At 57.8% G+C, this 21,736-nt stretch overlaps 1 protein-coding gene across 6 annotated transcripts in view; it reads left to right on the top strand.

Moving 5' to 3' along the window:
* Window positions 1-21,736, top strand: part of ARHGEF10L (Rho guanine nucleotide exchange factor 10 like) — a 160,483-nt gene that overhangs the window by 117,685 nt on the left and 21,062 nt on the right. For all 6 annotated transcript variants that reach the window (XM_061184859.1, XM_061184860.1, XM_061184855.1 and 3 more), the window contains 4 exons: window positions 3,017-3,103; window positions 4,253-4,479; window positions 6,136-6,290; window positions 13,139-13,287. In XM_061184859.1, coding sequence (XP_061040842.1) covers window positions 3,017-3,103; window positions 4,253-4,479; window positions 6,136-6,290; window positions 13,139-13,287 — 618 coding nt within the window. The remainder of the gene's footprint in view (window positions 1-3,016; window positions 3,104-4,252; window positions 4,480-6,135; window positions 6,291-13,138; window positions 13,288-21,736) is intronic.

The raw sequence follows: 21,736 nt of genomic DNA, 5'->3' as shown, positions 1-21,736 counted from the left end.
GGGCCTGACCTCATGTGAAGCTCGTGGGGCTGCCCCTGCCCCACCTCTCCTGAGGAGCACCGCCCCCCGCCCCGACCCCGAGTGATCCGAGGGAGCTGCGAGGGAATCCCCGCGAGGGATGGGCCTGTGGAGCTCCCGAGGGACTTATCAGAGCCTGCATGTCCCCGTTTGCTGGGCCCCAAGACACCGTGCCCTCTGCTTGCACCTGCCTCCCACCCCGGACCGGACACATGTGCCCATCGGCTCCGTGCTGGCAGCAGGTGGATTAGGGCCTTGTCCAATTACCGCGAACAGATGTGAGCGTGTGGGCCCCTGCCTACGCCTCTCCCCAGGCCCAGTCCCGGGGGCCCAGGACGCGGGCTCCGTGGCTGGCCTAACGAGAGCTGCAGCCGAGCCTGTTCTCCCGGAAAGGCTTGTTATCCCAGCCCCTCTCCCAGTGTAGACGAGCTCAGACCTCTTGTACTGCCAGCCAGATGGGGGTGTGTGTTGGGTTCTTTCCCTCAAGGGAACAGGGATGCTGGGGCTGAAGGAAAGAGCATCTCTCCTCTCAGTGCTGAGGATGGCCGGTCCCCATGCTGGGCTGCACCATGGCCTTCAGATTCATCAGGGAATTGCTTGGGGGAGGGAAAGAGCACCCACGGGAGCCACCCTGCCCTGGGTTTGAATCCCAGCTCTGCATGTCCCAGCTGTGTGACATCAGGAATGCTCCTTTGGCTCTTGATGTCACAGCTGTGTCTTCAGTGCGTAAACTAGGGTGACCGTGGTGCCTCCCTGATTGGGTTATAGTGAGGGTTAAATGACACGATTCTTGTCAAATGCTTACTGTCTGCTGTGTGCTGTGCCTTCGGAGTTCAAGAATTGGAAGCGAATATTTGAGGACATTTTGGTCCCCAGGAAGGAAAAGTCACTGGTGTCTGTTTTGGGGGGTTTCCGATAGCCTGACTGTCAGGTGTTGGGAGGTTCTTCTTGAACCTGGGCTCCATCCAAGGTGTAAGCCTCTCCCTGGTGGGCAAGGGGGGTGGGAAGGGGAGGGCTCAGTGCAAACCCATTCTCCCTTGGGCTGAGGTCCAGTTAGAGGCCTGGCTGGGGACAGGGCCTTGGGGAGGGGGTGGGGTACTGCCCACTTTGGGGAGCTTTAACACGCAAGTGTCTTGGGGGCCTGGGGGCTGCAGCCCAGAGCTGCAGAGGGTCTTGTCGGCAGGCTTGCCTAGGCCTCAGTACACTAGCTAAGTGGGCTCTGTCCCGGCTGTCACCCTCCATCTGCCAGAATTGCTGTTCGTGGGTCCCTGTCTCTTAACTGTGTGTCACAGTGGCTCATGTGGAATAGCCCCTCCCCCATAGTGTCGTTCTGCGGACAGAGGGTTACTGCTTATTGAGCGCTCACACATCCCACAGGAAGTCCTCGTAAGCAGTGGCCGCTGCTGGGCTTCACGTCTACCATCTCTAGTCCCCAAGGCCATCCTGACAAGATGTCAGGGTCCCCATGACCATGAAGAACGGGTTTGTGGGGTCACCCAGCTGGTAGCAGCTGAGCTGGGACTGGAGCCCGCTGGCTGCATCCAAAGCTGGCCTCCTTTCTACAGCCTGTGCTCTCCTCTGCTCTCCTCCTTGATTTTGGGGAGTCAGCTTCCTGGCATGGACAGGACTTCTGGGTCCAGGGCCTTGCCCGTCCGAGGAGCCGTTTGAGTTTTTGCCATTGTCTTGGACCCAGGCTCTGTTGACTGGGCTGACATCCGGCTCGCTGGAGTTGCCATGGAAACGTCTGAGCCAGGGCTGCGGTTGCCCCCTCCCCGTCTGAGAGGACAGGAGCAGCAGCCTGGCAGAAAGGGCCAGGCACCCAGCTGGATGTGGCCCCCCAAGAAGCAAAGTGGTGGGGAACAGGGGCCTGAGGGTGCCCGGGAGGCCTGGCATAAGTTGTACCCCAGAGTTCCAAGGTCTCCAGCCTGGCAGTCTGGCCTCTGGGTAGAGTTCAACCAGAAGGAGCCCTGGGCTGGGATTCGAAACTGAATTCCAGCCCCGACTCTGCCATTAACTTCCTGTGTGACCTTGAACCAGTCACATCCCCCCACCCACCAAACTTCAAGTTTGCCAACTCCTAAATGAGGGGGCTGGATGCGGTGACCTCTTTGGGTCCCCTCACCCATGGCCATTAGAGACTTTATTAGAATATTCCAGCAGGGCTGGGATTGGCCGGGCCTTCAGGACCAGCAGAGGGCAGCACCTGCCTGTCAAAAGGTCCAGTGGTGCTGCATTTCTCCTGGGGGCACCTTGGAGCTCTCCCCACTCAGCCTCCTTCTCCTTCAGTCTGGCTGGAGTTTCCAGCAAGGCCCATGAAAGGGCCAGGCCATCTCCTCACGTTGCTGTCCTGGCCAATGTGGACAGGGAGAGACAGATGGGCAGATCAAGCTCAGGAAACAGGCCCCAGAGAGCCACCAGGCATGGGGTTTGGGCAGCAAATGCACAAGGAACAAGCAGCTGGTGGTTCTCAGTGACAACCCATTACAGACGGAGCCCCCAGACCGCGGACCCAGCCCTCTGGTCCCGGAGGGGTTATCTGCAGAGGGGCTCTGTTGACCTGAGGATCCCCCTCCATCGTGCTTCCCTGGGGGATGCACTTACCGTCCCCGTGACCTCGGGCAATTGTGTGTCTTCCATGGACCTCATTTTCCCCATTTGTAAAATATGGGGGGTGGGCATTAGTGGTTTTCAACAAATCTTATCTGGAAATTGCCTGGTTTGAAAATCCCTCTGCTGGCCCAGAGTTTCATTCAGACCCCTTTTAGCCAGAAGGTTCTAGGAGAGCGATGGTCAAGTGCGAGTGCATAGGAGCTGCCTGGAGAGGAACCTGCCCCTTTTCTGGCTCCACTCTCAGGGGCCTCACTCGGGGCCTGAAGGGGACCCAGGAATCTGCAGGTTTAACAGCCCCTCGGGTGGTTCAGACCAAGGTCTCGCTGTCAAATGTCAGCATCTCAGTCACCTCAACACTTAACCCTGTGTGTGCCGTCTGTCTCTGCAGCTTGCGGCCCTGGTCCACAGCCCTGTCAGCTGTCCCCTGGTGGGCTTCTCGGCTGTCAGCACCTCCCTTCCACAGGGCTACCTCTGGGTGAGTAACCCCCAGGCCCAGCCAGGGATTCTGGCCTCAGGGCATGAGCAGGGAGGGTGGCACCCGGGGTGGGTGCTGGAGAAAGCTGCCTGCCTGTGGCCCCCATTTTCTGCACCTTCAACCAGCAAGGTCTTCCTGGGAACTTCTGTGCCAGGCTCTGTGCTCAGAGTTGGCAGGTGTGACCTCACCAGGGACAACAGAAAACCAAGGGACAAATAAGCTCACTTATTTGTGAGCTTGCAAATGGCCTTGGTGCCATGACGGAAATGAACGGGAAGCTGTGTGGAGTATCTGGATGGCAGGGTCTTCACTCCGGGAGTCAGGAGGCAGGGCTGCCTATCTCTTACGGAGATCCCAGCCCACCTTTCTGCCCCTGGGGTTCCTGGCAGAGCCTCCCTTGATTCAAATAGGTGTTCCCCACCCCCCATGCTCCTGGTGGTGCAGACTGTGGCCTCCCATAGATTCCCTGAGGTTCCAGCCTCACCACCCCTCTGGTCATCCTCTAACTCCTCTTGCTTATTCCTGTCTCCAGGTACTTAGGCAGGGAATCTCTGGCTTACCCTTCAGAGTTCAGCCCAAATGTCCCTTCTGAGGGTGATTTGTTCTTCACTGTTTCCTCAGTGTCTAGCACATGATGTATCCATCCATCCATCCATCCATCCATTATCCTTCCATCCATCCATCCATCCTTATAATCTTCTGTCCATCCATTCATCCATCCTTCCATTCATCCATCCATCCATCCACTCAGCAAGTATATAATGAGTGCCTGCCATGTGCTAGACACAGAGGTAAAACAGTGAACAGGACAGAGAAGGACATTTTAAAGAGCAGAGTGTGTGCTCACTATTTGTTGGTTGAAATTCACCCTGGAGATAAGGAAATAGAAAGCTGACCGGGTACCTAGTCCACCTTAGTTCTTTACCTGATTTCCTTTGGGTCCTGAATCTAACTTGTTGCCATGGCAGCTGGGACCTAGCGACCTTCAGTGACAGCAGGATATGTGTGGGCAGGAGGGGGGACGTTTCTCTTGATACCTAACCCCAGTGGCAAGTAGAAGTTCGGGACGGGTCCCTGGGAGGCAGGGGCTGAGCTCTGCCTCTGCTCTCATGGTTCTCACCTGATGGCCTCTCTGGGTCTCTGCCCCAGGTCGGGGGCGGGCAGGAGGGTGCAGGGGGCCAGGTCGAGATCTTCTCCCTGAACCGGCCCGCGCCCCGCACGGTCAAGTCCTTCCCGCTGGTGGCCCCTGTGCTCTGCATGGAGTACATTCCGGAGCCGGAGGAGGGGGAGAGCAGAGACGGAGACAAGAAGTGCTCGGCTGCTGACGCCTCGTCTGGAGTGCACCCCACCATCTGCCTCGGGCTCCAGGATGGCAGGTTAGGGGCCTGGGGAGGAGGGGCTGGGAACAGCCTGGGGCAGGGCTGGGCAGGTGCATGGGGGGCTGTCCGTCTAGCTTTGGCTTGTCACCCACCAACATTCTCTGCCCCTGGTTGAGAGCAGAAAGGGGGAACCAGGGATGCCCAGTGTCAGGAGCTGCTCGCACTTTAACTAAGACCCTTCAGCGGCTGCTTTGTGCAAGCTGGCTCCCTTCCGTGTAGTGTGGTACCGAGCGCAACTGCTGACTTCAGTGTCAGCCAGAGCTGGGTTTGGATCTGCTATTTCCTCATGCCATTTAACCGCTCTGAGCCTCAGTTTCTTATCTGTAAAGTGGGTGTTAGCATCCTTCCATGCAGGGCCGCTGTGAGAGTCCACTAGGACATGGGACATGTGAAGCCTTCAGGTCCCTTCTCTGTCATTGACAGCATCCACCCATCTGTGGCCTCAGTTAGCTTTGCAGGGCAGGTGGGCGTCCTGGGTGTGCCCGGGTTATGAGACCTGCTGGCAGAGGGGGCTCCCCCAGTAAGACCCTCCCGGAGCTGGTGAGTCAGCAACACTTCCTTGCAGCAAGGGGCACTCCCGCCAGAGTTTAGCCTGCTGGAGGGTCCAGCTGTGTGGATGGAGGATGAATATTCATCCCACTTAAATGGAAGGTGAAGATGGTGATGAACAAGACCCTGAGATGGGCTACACCCCCACGTCCTCCTCATAGCTCCAAGCTTTTCACGCCTGTCCTAGAGTCGGGGGGAAGTGGGGAGAGAGGATGTTTCCTGAGCACCTACTGTGTGCTGCTCCCCGGGCCAGGGGCTGTGAGCCTCACAGCAGCCCCACTATGAAGTGTTTCCCACACAAGCAGCTGGGGGAGGAGCTAAAAGCTAACATACGTAGAACCAACTTGGAGACACTAGAGGCTCTGTGATGTCCTGGTCTGGGTCCACGGAACCCAGGGGTCTGGTGAACACTCTTTGCTTTTAATGAGATCAAATTCAAACAACATAAAATTCACCACCTTAACCATTTTAAATCGTATAATTCAGTGGCTTCCAGTACATTCATGATGGGCAACCATCACCACTACATAGTTCTAGAACATTCTCACCACCCCCAAAAGAAACCCTGTATCACCCCCCATTCCCTGCCCCAATCCCTGGGAGCCAGTAGTCCACTTCCCATTGCTCTGTATTTGTCTCTTCTGCACATTTCAGGCAAACGGAGTCACACAGTGTGTGGCCTTTTGTGCCTGGCTTCTCTCACTCCCCATAACATTTTCAAGGTTCACCCACATAGCACATGTCGGTGCTTCATTCCTTTTTATGGCCGTGAGGTAGGCATCACGGCCCCGTTTTTTGGAGAGGACTGAGGCTCAGCGGTCCAGGTCAGTCATCTGGATGGGGCACGTCTGGATTCACCCTCGGGTCTGTATGACCCTGAAAACTGTTCTCTTAGCCCCTCTATTGTGCTGCATCCAGAGCCCCCTGTTTTCCGCGGGCACCATCCTCTAAAGGCCACCCATGGAAAAGTCCGAGCATCGGCCTGTTCACACAGCAGGGAGGCTGGCTGAGCTTGGTTGGGGGGGCTCGGAGCCTCTCACCAGGAGGGCACGTGGGGTGTTGGCACCTGGGGGGCTAAGTGAGTCACTCGACCTCTCCCCACAGCATCCTGGTTTACAGCAGCGTGGACACGGGCACCCAGTGCCTGGCGACCTGCAGGAGCCCAGGCCTGCAGCCCGTGCTCTGCCTGCGACACAGCCCCTTCCACCTGTTTGCCGGCCTGCAGGATGGGACCCTCGCCGCGTACCCCGGGACCAGCGGTAAGGATGGGGGGCTGGGGGCGATGGGGGCAGCCCTGGGCCCCGACGGAGAGCCACATCCTGTACCAGAGTGTCTGTGGGAGGCAGGCCAAGGAGGCAGCTCAGAAAAAAATCGGGGAATCGAAGTGCTGGGGAGATTGGAGATCCCTGATCCCCACAGGAACGGGGTGCTCGCTACCATACAGGCAGCTCAGCCCATTGGTGGGAAACTCTGCTGGATAAGAGCAGGGTCTCTGGGCTCAGCTAGATCTGGCTTCATGTCCACGCTCTGCCCTGATGACAGCTGTGTCCATGGGTGAGCAGCTTCTCCTCTGTGCCTCAGTCTCCTCATCTGTAAAATGGGAATAATGGTAACACCCACAGCTCATGGGTACCTGTGGGGTAAAAGATTCAGTGAAGGCAAAGCATAGGACCTGGCACAGCGAGTGCCCAGTGGGCTGAGACATTTCAATCTCCATTATTTTATTAAGTCATCGATGGCACAGATAATAACGTCTGGAGGGCAAGGCTGACAGCGTTTGAGCTGCCGTATGCCAGGATGGGGTGAAGTGCTTATGCAGGCGCATTATCTTAATTCTCGCCACGACCCTTGAGAACTGCCTCCCCTTTACGGATGCTGATGCTGAGACTCGGGGAGGAACACGAGTGCTGTGGTCCCCTGTCCCCTTGTGACTCGTTCAGCTCCCAGTCCGATGACGAGGGCTGGGCAGAGCAGAGAGCTGCCCCCAGCACCCCCAGAGATGGCTGATGTGCCGAAGCCTCAGCCTCCCTCCCCCTCCCATGCGCCTCTAATTGCTGCGTCATCACAGCCTGTTGCAGGGCTATAAATGGATATTTGTACTGAGCTTTTTTTTTTTTTTTTTTTGCCACTTGGCACTGTGTTGGTATTTTAAATTAGCTTTCAATAAGGCATTTATAGTTTTTAATTAAAGGGGGTAGAGGGAGGGGGAAAAAATCCCTCTCACCGTCAGACAGACTGTGTGTTCTATATGGGCTCAGATCTTTGGAGATTTAGATCAGGGGTTCTCAGGGGACTTTTACCCTCTGGCTCCCACGGGAGACTGGGAGCCCTGCCCTGCCCGTGCTGGCTTCTCAGCCGCCAGTTCGGCTGCCTCCAGCCCTTTCCGTCTTGGTTCCTGACTCATCAGTTTGGGCGTCCGGGTTGGGAGGAGGCGAGGGGGTGTATCGGTTTGCTGGGGCTGCCATGAGAAAGTACAACAAACTGAGTGGTTTGTACAGTGTAATTTATTGTCTCACATTCTGGAGGCTGGAAGTTCAAGATCAAGGTATCGGCAGGGCCGTGCTCCCTCGGAATGCGCTGGGGAAGGATCTGTTCCAGGCCTCTCTCCCAGCTTTGGGTAGTTCCTTGGCTTGTGGCACCATAACCCCCATCTTCATGTGGTGTTCTCTTTGGGTGAGCCTGTGTCCAAATAGCCCTTTGGAATAAGAACCCCAGTCATATTGGATTAGGGGCCCACCCTCCTCCAATACGACCTCATCTTAACCAATTACATCTGCAACAACCCTGTTGCCAAACAAGGTCACGTTCTGAGGTACTAGGGGTTAAGACGTCAATGACTGAATTTTGGGGGACACAATTCAACCCATAGGGGGATGGGGTCTAACCATTGGCTTTCAGCCTGGGATTGGAGCCTGGTGGTTTGTCAGAACCAAAAGAGCCATTGGGGACCATCAGATGCCACACCCTCATCTTCTGGATGGGAAGGGACTCCCTAGAGCCCCACAGGTGAGCCGAGACCTGAACCTAAGTATCCTCCCTCCAGGGCTGGCTGGGTGCTGTCTTGCCTGGAGGTTGAGATGCTCCACTAGCTGTCCCACCTTGCAAACATTTGTCCCCCAAATATTTACTGAGCACCTACTATGCACCATGGATATGGTGGCCAGCAAACCAGATGTGAGCCCACCTTCACAGTTTATAGAGGGAGACAAGTTAAATTTATAGATGAGTCAAATGAACAGGCAGGAAGCTTACAATTACACATCGTGCTGAGGGTCCTAAGGGGAGGAAGAGGGTGTCGGGTGAGAGCCTGACCCCCTGTGCGTGGGGTGGGCTGGTTGGCTGAGGCCTCTCTAAGGAGTGAGACCCTGAAGGTGAGGCCTGAAGAAGGAGAAGCGGCCGGGCCAGGGAAGAGTTGGGGGAACAGCGTTCTTGCCGAGAGAAGTGCGTGTACAGAGACCTGGAAGCAGGAGAGCGGTTGGTCTGCTGGGGAGGCTGTCTTGCTGGACAGTAGCCGGGGTGGGAAGCGGCACCAGGCAGGGTCCGGGAGTCGATGGACTGGACCCTGTGGGCCTTGGGTTTGTCTCGGTCGATGGGAAGTGGAGGGAGGTGTCGGGAGTGGCCGAGCACTGTGGCTGGTGGGTGGAGTGGACGTAGGCAGGCTGTCTGGGAGGCTGCCACAGCCAGCCGGGTGGGGGAGTCTGGGTCACTCCGTCCATGGGAGCCCACCCTCTGGCCTTTGGTTTGGCTTTGGTCAGGGAGGCCTCTGGGAGAGACCTTGGCCTGGTGCCTCCCCTTCCTGTGGTGTCCTCCAGAGGTGGCCAGGGCAGGAAGGGGGGCTCTCAGGACCACACGCCTTTCATCTGGGCTGGGTCTGGAATCATCAGGCTGGCCCATGACCCAGCCGTGGGGCCTTGGATACCCCTCAGATACCCCCACTCCATCCCAGCCCCGAAGCTGGAGCTGGGAGCTGCTCCCGGGCCAGCCTCCCTGGCCTTGGGCCCGCAGAACCCACCTCTGGTGCCCCATGGGGATTGTGAATAATCCAGACCCTTATTCTGGGCGCGGAGCAGATACTGGTGAGATATCTGTCAGTGTTCATATGACAGGTTTGCCGTCTTGCCTGGGTTTGGCTAAGACCAAGACCAGATAAAGCTGGCATCCCTGGCCCACCTTTGGCTCACTGGAGAAGGGCAGGACCAGAAATATTAGGTGAAACAGGCAGAAACCAACCTGGGGACCTGCTGAGTCCTGGAGGTCCTGTGGAACCAGCAGCTGTGAGGTGACTGTGAGGATTCTAAGGTCACCAGGCCGCTTGGAGTCCTGGGCTGTCAGAGCTGGGGGGGCCTTGGAGTCCAAGCTCCAGGTGACAGATGGAGAATCCGACTCCATGGCAGTGTGGCCGTGGCAGTCAGTCTGCTGCCCCCAGGAGCCTCCGCTTATCAGCATTCATTCCCTCATTCATTCATTCACTCGCTCAGCAAATACACGTTCAGTGCCCACGAGGTGGCGGGCACTGCGCTGGGACATGAGCCAGGCGACCCCTGCCCCTGCCCATCCTGTGTTTGGGCGGAGCTGCCTGGACCCCCTCTGTCCGCCTCCACCCCCGGCTCCGAGCAGAGACAGGAGCGTGACCAGGCCTGGGTCGGGGTGTGGGAATGTCCCTGGTTAGATGCTGGGGACGTGGGCCAGGGTCACCCCCCGGAGGAACCGGACGATGGAATGGGTGAGTGATGGTCTGGGGCGTGGTCAGGCTGTCGGGATTGGGTCCCTGCTGTGAGAGATCGAGCCTGTTGCTGCTGCTCCTCTTGGAGCCTCAGTTTCCTCACCTGTAAAATGGGGATGAATTCAGCCCCACCGCAGCGGGTGGTTGTGAAGGCCAGGTGCAGTCAGTCACACAAGTGCCCAGAACGGAGCCTGGGCACAGAGACTCATGCCTGTTACCTTTCCACCATCATCATTGTTACTGTTGTTATTACTTCTGGGGTACCGGCTGCCCTTTGGGCCCCCCTCGATCTCAACGACTTGCACTCTGTGCCCTAACTTCTGGCTCCGGCTCGATCTGGACCCCCAAGGACACCGGCTGGGCTTTGTCCCCTGCAGCCTGGGGGAGGAGGGACTCCCGCCTCTTGAAGGTGCTTTTTGCTGAGACAGGGGCTTCATCTCCGTTCATCTGGCGTGAGAGCTGATGCCGGGCCCAGCTCTCACGAATGGGCTGTCATGCAGGGGGCGGGTGTGAATTTGTAGGTGTGCGTGTGTGTTCTGGAGCATGTGTACCTAGAGCCACTGGTGGGCAGGGAGCAGGTGGAGGGATGGATCCCCCAGCAGGCTTGGGGTGGTAGGGGTCTAGCCCTGCCCAGAGCTCACAGTAATTACGTTTAAAGTCTTAGACTTGTGGCCTGTGGAGGCTGGGAAGAACCTTAGAGGTCAGAGTTCTGTCCCCTTGGAGTACAGATTGGAAAACTGAGTCCCAGCAAGGGGAAACCTCTTGTTTAGGGTGCCACCATGGGCCTTTGAATCAGGGACTCCTGTCCTGTGTCCTTTTTGATATAATGATATCGGTATTATTAAATTTTATCAGTTAATCATTCTGTCATGGAGTCAGGACTCTCAGGAGACACCCAGCAGGTGGAGGAGTGGTCAGTGCACACGTGACCCTCAAGGGTATCAGACCCTACCCCCTACCCCAGGCAGCCGTGCTATTCCAGGAAGGTACAGAGTAGAGGGTGCACGGGCTCTGGTGGTCATCACTGCCCACGGGGCAGAGCTCGCATTTCCGTTTTTGGGGTGTGGTTCCAGTATCCCAGCTGCTTCCTTCCTGGCAGGGGTCTCAGCCCCCACCTTAGCCTTAGTGGCGGGAGCTCCAGCTTCTGGCCACAAGCACTACTCACCTCTGGCCGCTGGAGGGCGCGCAAAGCCTTGTATTTTTGTGGCTCTGGTGTCCTGATGGGGGTCAGCGTCCCTTGTGGAGGCCTGGCTGCGTCATGGTCACTCTCCCCAGAGATCTTTGGAAACCCTTGGAACCTGAGAGGGCAGCAGGGACTGGGGAAGGAGGCCAGGACCAGAGTTAGCCGAGTTCCAACCCTGCTTGGCCCACCCTCCTTGCGTGGTTCTGTGCAAGCTCTGGCTCCCTGGGTGTCTGCCGTCGCATCAGTCAGTACCCTTCCGCGGGCTCTCGTGTTGTGTCAAAAGACAGCCAACAGCCAGAGCTAATGAGCAGCGGGTCCTGTCGAGCGGTGTGATTCGGACTGGTTCTCTAAACTCTGGGTCTCAGTTTTCTCAGTTGTAAAACAGGGATAAGAATAGAATCTTCCACATAGGCTGGTGAGAGGTAATGAAATAATTCATGAAAAGAGTGCCTGGCATGCCCACGTGTAACAGAATGTGGCAACAGCTGTCAACGCTCCTCACTGGGTGCCCACCCTGTGCTAAACATTCTACACATTTAATTTGATCCCTCCAACATCCGGCGAGGTGTAGGCACGGTTATCATGCCCACTTTACAGGTGAGGAAACTAAGGTTCAGAGAGGTGATGTCACCGTCACCCATCCAAGTTAATGCAGAGGTTGAGAGGCCGCAGCTTCCCACATGCTCCTATTCATGGGCTGGAAAGAACTGGATGTGTTGGTTGGGCGGGGGCTGGGGGGTGTATTTTCCAACTCTTAACTGAGCTGGGAGTCTGCCAAGTTTAAGTAGGGCTGAAGGGGAGAGGAGAACCCGCTTGACAGGAAGGGGAAGGGAGGGTGCTGGTGGGGGAATCTGGTCTGTCTTCCATGGGCTCCTTCTGCCACACCCCTCCAGCTCTGCAGACGGCTGTGCTCCATCGCGCCACCCGGCAGCTGGCTCAGAGGGAGGGCCTGTGCCGGGGCTGCTTTGCACCCCTTCCAGGGACCCTGTGTGGGGGGGGATGGGAGTGGCCGGGCACTGACAAGCCAGCGGCAGGCTCTGTCCTGCCTCCCACTGCTGACGGTATCTCAGAGGTGTGCCCTACTTCCTGTTCAACCCTCCTGTCCCATCTGGCACCCTGGCAGACAGGACAGCCTCTGGGGTTCTGTGTGGCATCGGGTGTAGCTTCAGAGAAAAACCAGTCTCAGTGGACACTGCTCTCATGCCAGGGAAGATCCTTGGCATGTTCTTGGGTGAGCTGAGCATCCCTGAGGGTGGTGGGAGAGAGCCTCGTTCAGTGCTGGGCCAGGTTCCTTCATCTGCCTGTCTTCAGGGATGGTGGGCTGGGGACTGATGGCCTCTCAGGACTTCCTCCTTCCATACCTGGGGTGGTGGCATCTCTGGAGGAGGAAGGTCATCAGAGATCTTGGTAGAGGTGACAGAGTGCCTTGGAGCAGGCGAGAAGATGTGTGAGAAGGCAAGACTCATTTTCAATAAGTTACGGTGTCAGAAAAGCCCTCAGAGACAGTCTTATTTGCAGCACCCTCCCCATTTTACAGATGGGAAGACTGAGGCCTTGAGAAGGAGAGAGGTGCGCTCAAGGTCCTTAGTTAGCTGCTAGCAGAACCAGGGCCAGGACACTCCCCACCATGTGCCACCTTCCTGGCAGGGCTCTGTGGATGCTGCCTCTTCAGGGAAGCCTCCCTGGATTTCTCCTGTGCAGAGTTGGTTCCTTCCATCTTAACAGCTCTCAAGGCCCTCTGTGCACGCCTGGCCACTTGGGCTTGGCACTTCGTATGGTAACTGCTGTTTAACCCTTTGTTTTCTCCATCCAGCAGGGATTTTCTTGAGGGCAGGGTCTGTGTCTGATTTATTTCTGTCTTCACAGCACCCAGTACAGGGCCTGGCATGGAGTAGGTGCTTACTAGGTGTGTGTGGAATGAATGCACAGAAGAGAGGGAAAGGGAGAGAGGAAGGGAGGGAGGGAGAAGTGGGGAGTACAGCCCCCAGAGCGGGTGGAACATAAACAGAGGCAGGTGGGAACAGCCGCCATGCCACTGGGGAAGGGGGAGGGGCAGAGAAAGGGGCCAAAAGCTGTCACGGAGCCAGGCTTGGCCCACTGCTGTGGCCCGTGGTTCCTGAGGGTTGAGGAGCCCTGGGCCTCTGACCCGTTTGCCATCCCCCACCCCCTGCTGCTGACCTGCTTCCTTCCTTTCCCTCCAGGAGGCGTCCCCTGGGACCTGGAGAGCCCGCCCGTGTGCCTGACTGTGGGACCTGGGCCCGTCCGCACCCTGCTGAGCCTGGAGGACGCCGTGTGGGCCAGCTGTGGGCCCCGGGTCACTGTCCTGGATGCCACCAGGTTGCAGACTCAGGTACCGGCCCTGCCTTGTGGCTCGTGGGTCCAGGCCCTGGGGGGGTCATCTCCGGGCACACCGTCGCACACCTTCTTGCATTCTACCTGGCACCGCTCTCGGCTCCCAGCCGCGTCTCAGGGATCATCAGAGTTGGCTGGGCAGCAAGAGGGGGCCAGGATCCCTGTGGGGCCCCGCCCTCTGCCCCGACACGCACCCTCGGGGCTGCTGTGAGGGGAAGGATCCCCAGCCCACTGGGCAGTGATCCAGCTCCTCCGTTGTGTTTACTGCTCTCTGTGGAGGTGGAGCTGGGGTCCCTGCGCTCCCACTGGTACCCAGGACCCAGCTGTGCTGAGGGGATAGCCAGTGTGGACGCAGCCATCCTCGGTGCTGGGCTCTTTAGACAGTGTGGACGTGGAGCCTGCTGGGTCCTGCCTTGTCCCGTCACAAGCACTGCTGGATCCTCAGCCCTGGGATGAGGGCCTGGCCCAGGGGCTTCTTCCCATCCCCGCATGGCTCCCTGAATGGTATTTTGGTGATGTTTGCCGTTATTTGATTTGTTTGGATTATCAACTTGCAATGAGCGGCCACCAGGCCCAGAGGGGAGCTGTGGGTGTGGGCTTGGGGTCAGAACAGACAGGCCCCCCCGTGCCTCCACGTCTTCTCTCGCCCGCTCTGTCCTCTCTCGTACAGCCATACATCAGCTACTCAACAGCCAGGCGACTGTAAGATCCCAGGGGATTGGGGCCGGGTCCCGGATGACACTGTCCTGGTTTGGCAGATGGAGAAACTGAGGCCCAGGGAGCTGTGGGTGAGCTCTGAGACCCGAGATTGAACCTCAGGGTCCCGGCGCTAACTTTCCCATCTTTGTTGAAGCATGAGGTGCAGGTTTTGGAGCTGTGCACGCCTGGCTCTGCCTTCCGGTTCCCCCACTCACCTGCTGGGGCCTTGGGGGGCCCCGTCTGTGAACACAAGTTTTCCCATCTGTAAAAGGGGAACAAGCATCCTTTCCCTGCGGTCCTTTCGCCGCTGAGTGAGATAATGCTTGGTCAGTGCCAGTGCCAGGAGATATTTGATTAGCGGTTCTTCTGGGTGCTGGAAAGGGAGGTGGGGTGAGAGGCAGCACCGTGGGCAGAATCAGAGGATTTGGGTTATGAACTATAATCAGCCTTTGAGGAGAAGAGGGCTGGGGGCTAAAGGTGACGCCGGGGCTGCCACCCTGGAGGGGCTGCTTGAACAGGACCAGGACCTTTGACCTCACTGGTGGGGCTGGGCCTGGCCAGAGGGGGTGGGCTCTGGGAGGGGCCGGGGAGGCGCCAGCAGGAAGGGCATTGCTGCCTCCCCCACTCCAGCTTCTGGATTTCTTGGTCCTCTTTCCCCCAGGCAGAGCTGGAGTAGGGACGGGGAGCCCTGAGCAGCTGCGGCCACAGACTCCCTTCCCAGCCCCTGGTTCCCTTTTGGGGGCTTCCCTGCTGCCCCGGACCCTGCCCTGTCACTTCCCTCAAGGGCCTCTCACTTTCTCGGCCTTCTGCGAGGAAGGTGAGCAGGGAGAGCTGGCTCCCCAGGGCTTTTGAGGTCCCCAACTGACCTGGGTCTCAAGACATTTGTCAGGAAAAAGGATGAGGGCCCCCTGCAGCCCCTCCCCAAACATCCCTGCATTGTCCCCACGCCAGGCCCAGTGCCCTCCCAGCTTTCTCGGCTGGCAGCCTGCGCAGGCTCTGACTCAGCCAGCAGCTGAGCACTGGGGCCCAGCTTAGGGCAGCGGTGAGAGGGAACAGGGCCCAGCCCTGCCCTTGGAGGGCCTCCAGTCTGATGGGGGAGACCCAGCCCTGTCCCTGGGGATCTCCAGTCTGATGGGGGAGACCCAGCCCTGCCCTTAGGGGGCCTCCAGTCTGATGTGGAGACACAGCTCTGCCCTTGGGGACCTCTAGTCTGATTGGGGAAATCCAACCTGTCCTTGGGTGGCCTCCAGTCTGATGGGGGAGACCCAGCCCTACTTTTGGGGACCTCCATTCTGATGGGGGAGATTCAGCCCTGCCCTTGGGGGGGCCTCCTGTCTGATAGGGGAGACACAGCTCTGCCCTCTGTTCTCATATGGGAAAAGTGAGCCCAGAAACATGAAGAAGCCAAAAGCGGAGTGCGGACGAGATGGGAAGGGGCAGGCTTTCAGAGCTCCCTGTTGGCCAGCAGACATTCTCAGTGCTGCCAGCAGGGGAAATGGGACAGGAGAGGGAGAAGGCAGCTGAGGAAAGTGGGAGGCAGGATGTGAGCTAAGAGTTGTTTTCAAGGAAGAATCTTCTAAGGAAGGATCCAGAGGCCGTAGGACCCTGAAACCACAGGCCTGTGGGAGCAAAGTGGCTGCTGGTTGTTGGGACAGGCGGTGTGGGCAGCAGGGCCTGAGGAGCTGGTGAAAGCTGGGCCCCCAGGCGGCCCCTCCCAGGGCTACGAAACTTTCCGGAGGGGGAGGAATTGGGAGGCATCATCAAAGACAGAGGCCCTGTCCCTGTCCCGGCCATGCCCACCTCGGGTCTGCTGGGCACCCCACTCCCTTGGAGGCGACTGATTTGCCGGCAGCCTGCTTCAGATTGGGGAGATCCTTGCCCCGCCAAGCTGTGCACCCTTGGACAAGGCACTGGGCCTTCCTGGGCCTCAGTCACTTCATCTGTAAAATGGGATGGCAGCAGTACTGTGTAGAGTTACAAGAGGACTCAATGGGAGGGTTTATATAAAGGGCTGTTTCACACAGTGCCTGGCACATACTAAGTGTTGGATGAGCGTCGGTTATTGTGGTAATTGTTTGCCTAACTTAAGTCCTTATTGCTGTATATGTGGTTTGTTTGGAAAATCAAGCTGCTCCTTTAGAGTCGGAGGTGTTGGTGGGTGTGGGGTGTGTGTCCGCATTGCAGGTCTGCCGTCCCCTCGCTTCACTGGCTGGAAGGCTTCCTTCTGCTGACAGATGTTCTAGGAGCTTGAGACAGACGGACGAAGGGAAGGATGGGGCCCAGGCTAGGCCCTCGCCGATTTCGACCCTCACCAGCTGCCGTGCAGTCCCACCCAGGCCCTGCAGCTCAACTCCAGCCCCACTGTCCCTCGGGCCAATCGGCCATGAGGCTCCAGCCTGAGGCTGCGATGATTTAAGATTAGTTCTGGACCAGCTGCCCTTAAGAAGGGGATCAATATGACCTTTGCCCTGCTCTGCATACCTGGAGGGCGTTGGGAGGGCACTGGGTGGAGGCAGCTGGGATGGAGGAAGGGGTGGTGGAGGAGGCTCTGCAGCAGGGCGGGAGGGAGCCCAGGCACCCCCCCACCCCCACCCCACCATCCGCAGCCGGGGATATTGAAAAGTTTGTGCGTGGCGCGATGCGGGTGGCTCGCCTTCAGTACACACAATCCTTTGCACAGTAACGAGGCGATCGCCATGCATATTTAATAAAACCTCGCTTTGCTGCTGCTTGGGAAAGAGGAAGCCGGCCCATCTCTGTGCCGGGGCTCTGGGAACTGCTCTGGCTGGCTGCTGCTAATGATCGCCGGACCCAGCCGGCAGCTCCACGCTCGGCTTGGTGGCCAGACGACCCGAGGAGCGGCCTGTAGACTGGGCTGCTGTCCAGGCAGCTGTGGTCCTGAAGGGGTGCCGAGGGCTCAGCACACGTCCTGTAGCAGCAGCGTGCCTCAGCTCAGACGAGGGACATTGCTTAGTGGCAGCGACATGCTAGACTCTCCCCCAGGGCTGAGAACCCCTGTGGGGACTGGAGCGCCTCAGAGCTGCCTAGGGCTCCACGCCAGGGGCCCAGGAGTGTCCTGTCAGCCGAAGTGTGGTCGCGTGGCTCTGGCCCAAATGCAAAGGCATTGAGTGTTCATCCAGGGATTGTGTCAACTCTAAGGACCTTGCCCTTGTTTCTCCCGCCCCCCAGGAAGTAATAATAACCAACATGTATTGTGTAGTGCGGACCAGGCATGAGGTTAAGTGCTCTACATGTATTAGCTCATTTAATCCTCAAACCACCCTGTGAGATGGGTACTATTATTATTTCACTTTACAGATGACGAAATAAGAGTCCCAGAGAGGTTAAGTGACTTGCCCAAAGTCACACAGCCAGAAGGAGGCAGAGTTGGGATCTGAACTCAGGCCTCCGACTGAGTTCTGAACTGAGGCATCTTTTTTTTTTTAATAAATTTTATTTATTTATTTATTTATTTAGGCTGTGTTGGGTCTTCGTTGCTGCGCGCGGGCTTTCTCTAGTTGCGGTGAGCGGGGGCTACTCTTTGTTGCAGTGCACGGGCTTCTCATTGCGGTGGCTTCTCTCGTTGTGGAGCACGAGCTCTAGGCACGCGGGCTTCAGTAGTTGTGGCATGCGGGCTCAGTAATTGTGGCTCACAGGCTCAGTTGCTCCACGACATGTGGGATCTTCCCGGACCAGGGATTGAACCCGTGTCCCCTGCATTGGCAGATGGATTCTCAACCACTGCGCCACCAGGGAAGCCCCTGAACTGAGGCATCTTAACTGCCGTGTTGGCTGCCTGGGTGGGCAGAGGCTCGGTCCCCTTTGAGCTGCATTTTCCCCCTGCAGTTTCTGTCCTGTCCTATGTAACTCTCGGGCAGTGTTATTGTTTAAGTGCCTGCTTTTTCCACCAACACATCTTCTGGGCCAAGGATTGCACCCTGTTCATTTCCCCATGTCCGTCTGGCTCACGTAGCTCACGTAGCAGGTACTCTAAGTAAATAGTAAATAGTCGCGGTGGACAGACGGAAGGTGTCCTGATTTGCAGGCCTTTTGTGCAGGGGGTTGAGGGGGGTGGGCACAAGTGAGACCTGCTCTTAGCTCTTCAGGAGCTCGGAGTCCAGTATGGGGAGCAGACCCAGGACGGTCAGTGCCAGCCAAGTGGGAGGAAACCTGTGGGGTGGGGCCTGGGGACAGCGCGAGAGGTTCCAGACATGGGGAGGAGGGACAGGACAGGGGAGGTTCTTGGAGGTCAGGATCCCTGAGCTGGGCGGGGCAGGTGAGTCAGCTGTGATGCTGAAGGGGGAGAGGAGGCGGGGAGGATGCCCTGAGCAGAGAGGGCACCGAGAGCCAGGCCCGAGCAGAGCCAGCCCCATGCTGTGTGGGATGGGGGTGGGCGGCTCCCCGGGAGGAGTCTCTGAGCTGCCACCTCCATTAGGCCCACTTGGCCTCTGCCGGCAGCCCCTGACCTTGCTGAGCCCGTCCTGCGGAGCCGGTGCCGCAGTCTGTCTCTGGGCTTGATGCTTGCCCACCAACTGCTTATTCAGCTCCTTGATCCCAGCAGAGGCAGCAGCGAGGCCTGTTAAATAATAATGTAGCTCACCACGGCCTGTGTCAACACCGCATCGTCCATGTTCATTATCTGGATCGCCAACTTCAAAGTCTAATCCAGTTGTCTGGAGTTCATTTTAACTGATCGCTGGAGGGGAAGTCGGCTGTGGGATGACCTGCTGCATCTTAATTAAAAAAAAAATGAGTTAGAGACAGGCCGACAGGAGGCCTTCAGCTTGTGGGGTGCGCTCTGCCGAGTCGGCCTGGTCAGGGCACCGGGGCAAGGCTGCTCCCCAACACAGCGTGTGCTGGGACCTCCGTCACCCCGGCTTAGGAGAGGGTGGCAGTAGCGACAGGGAGGGGCGCTGGAGAAGGGGCTGGGCTGCGAGTGTGCTTTATGCGACTGGATCCTCGCGTCGCTGCAGGGGTCAGCTGGGCCCATTGTGCAGATGGAGATGCCGACTAGAAAGCAGGCCCTTGACTTGTGGTCTGTGACCTCTGCTCCCCAGCCACGCTGGCCCCTCTGTTGGCCTCTGGACATGCCAGGCTTCTTCCCAGCACTAGGCCTTTGCCTCTGCTGTTCCCCTGCCTGGAGCAGGGACACTGGGCCCACAGAATGTCCCTCAGGCGGCTCCTTCTCATCCCCCAGTCTCGGCTCAGCTGGCACATCCTCAGTGGGGTCTGCCCTGGCGGCTCCATCAGAGTCACCTCCACCCTCAGTCACGGTCTTGACACATCAGTGGCTTTATTGTCATCAGAGTGTTGGTCACTGTCTGAAATTGTCTCCAGGACTGTTGTTGTCCCTCTGCGCCCACCCAGCCGTAAACAGATGAAAACGGGGCCTGGTCTGTTTTGTTCACCAGCGCATCCCAGGGCTGGGCACTGCACCAGCTTCTCAGCCAGTGCTGGTGGGAGCGTGCAGGGACCCCCTCCTCTGTTGGGTGGGTTGAGAGGGGGCTGGCTGCTGCCTTACATGAAAATCTGGGCGGGAGGAGGTTTGGGGCGCTGGTGCCAGATGGAGAAGTGCCTTGGAGGAAGCAGGCCAGGAGGCTACACCAGAAAAGAGGCGGGAAGGAATTTGGGGAAAGGGCTGGTCAGAGGGTTTTGAGGCTGGGAGGGGTGGGTCCTGCTCGATAGCAGCCACCACCGCTGGGCAGAGGGACTCGGCAGGTGGGACAGATGCGGGTAGGACAGCTGTGTCACACGAGGGCCCAGGTCCCACCTCTGACTTGCCCCTGCGCCAGCCTTGAGGCATTTCCAAGGCAACCCCCTTTCTTCCCAGAACCTCCTGGGTGTGATTGCAGAAACACAGGCCTGGGGCCAAGGCTCCCCCAGCCCTGCCTGGAAAGTGCCGGAACACAGGGCAAGATACGTCTGGTTTGGGCTGTGGGCCTGGTTCCCACTCCACAGGGCCGTTGTGAGGGTTAATTGGGGCAGCTGTTTCTCACTGGGCCCCGGCGCCCCACCCTGGAGAAGCCTGTCTGGCCCCTCATCTATGTGCACTGGGTCACAGCACCGGCACTGGGCCCTTCTCCTCCACAGCACTTGCCACGACTATCAGATTCGCCAGATCGAGGCCCTGTAGGGCAGGACCGCGCCTGGTGGGCTCCCACCACATCCCTGGTGCCAAGACCAGGCTGATGTATCGTGGGTGCTCAGTGAAGGGTTGTGGAGACAGAGGACGTTTCCATCAGGGAAGTGGGCTCCGTCTGTGGTGGATCTAAGTGTGCCAGGGGCATGTGGCCAGGGCGGGCAGAAGAGCTGACCAGCTCCGGAGCTCGGTGCCGAGCACGGAAGGTGCTTCCCCAAGCGCGTGCTGTCAATAGTCCCGCCTTGTAGGGGTTCCAGCATCGTCTGCCCCGACTGCTCCGCCCCCTGCCACCACCCTGGCGCCTGGGTGCTGGCTTCTGATACCGGAACTCATGCTTTTTGTCATTAAGCACGCCAGAGAATAAACTTCTCTGGTTTCCTGGACACCAACAGACCCCAGATTTCCCCCTGCCCGTCCCTACGTACACCTGCCCTCCCCAGCCTTAATTTTCACGTTTAGTGCCCAAACTTAGTTTGCATGTATTAGCTGTTGTTAATCTATCATAACAGTGTGACGCGGCATGAATAATGCATCACTGGGCTGTATTAGTTTTCTGTCTCCTATCTTATTTATGACACGAAACAGGTGGGAATTTGCAAAAGCGAAATCCAGGCGCAGGGATTCTTGGGTAATGGTATGCAAATTGGTGTGAGCGTGGAAAGATGCACCAAGTCCTCGGGTGTCCAGGGAGCCTCCAAGGCCCAGAGCCCTGGTGTTCAGGTCACCCAAGCTTGCGGATCAGGAGTCATGATACTCCATGGAGTCATCTCAGTTCAGCAGTTTTCTCTTAATTTTTTTCAGTGTGTGTGTCATTGTTATCGTTGTCATCCTGTTTTTCTTTCTTTAATTAAAAGTTGGCAGGTGAAACTCGAGAAATCGATTTTCTAAAGGTTGTGGAGACTTCCCAGGAGAAAAGTAACAAGTTCCAAAGGAGTGCAAGTGTTTTCTAGTAGCGTGAAGAATTGAGGTTAGATGTTCAGAAGGACTTCCTTTCAGGAAGCTTATGAAGGATAGAATGTGGGGGGTGGATTTGGGGATCCCGTGGGGCTCCCTTCCCCGGGGGGGGCACCGATGGGTCAGAAGTGGTCCAGGGCCGTGGTTGCCGCCTCTGCTCTGGGGTCTGGGGGTTGTGGGGACATATCTCAAGGGATGTCCTGTGGGACTTGGGTGGCTAAGGGGCTGGGCTCCAGGCTTCCTCTCTCCTCACCAAGAAGAGCTCAGGGCTTTCTTGTCTCTGACGTTTGGTTTTCCCCCCGTCCTGGAAAATTGAGGTTGATGAAAGGATTTCACGGTTAAAGAAAAAATTGTTTGAAGCTGTTGGCTCAGGGAACAGGTTCTGTGAAACCATGGAGGAGAAAAGGGAGACGGTAGAGGGAAGGCAGATGGGAGGGGACGTTGGAGAGAGAACAGACTGGGACTGGAGATGGGGCAGGGGCAGACGATGGCACTGGGGGTGGGGTGTGGGGAGTGGGCAGTCCTCTGTCTTCTGAGCCCCTGTCTCCCAGCATCTCTGGCTGTCAGTCTGTCCTCCCCTCCACGTAACTCTTCCGTGTCCACCCCCCTCCACCATGGTTACTCTCCCCTCTGAGCCTGCTGCAGGATTAGGGAT

This window comes from Eubalaena glacialis, chromosome 3 (assembly GCF_028564815.1).
Source record: "Eubalaena glacialis isolate mEubGla1 chromosome 3, mEubGla1.1.hap2.+ XY, whole genome shotgun sequence".
Taxonomy (NCBI): Eukaryota; Metazoa; Chordata; class Mammalia; order Artiodactyla; family Balaenidae; genus Eubalaena; species Eubalaena glacialis.
The sequence above is the reverse complement of the archived record's forward strand: the minus strand, read 5'-3'. Positions and strand labels throughout refer to the sequence as shown.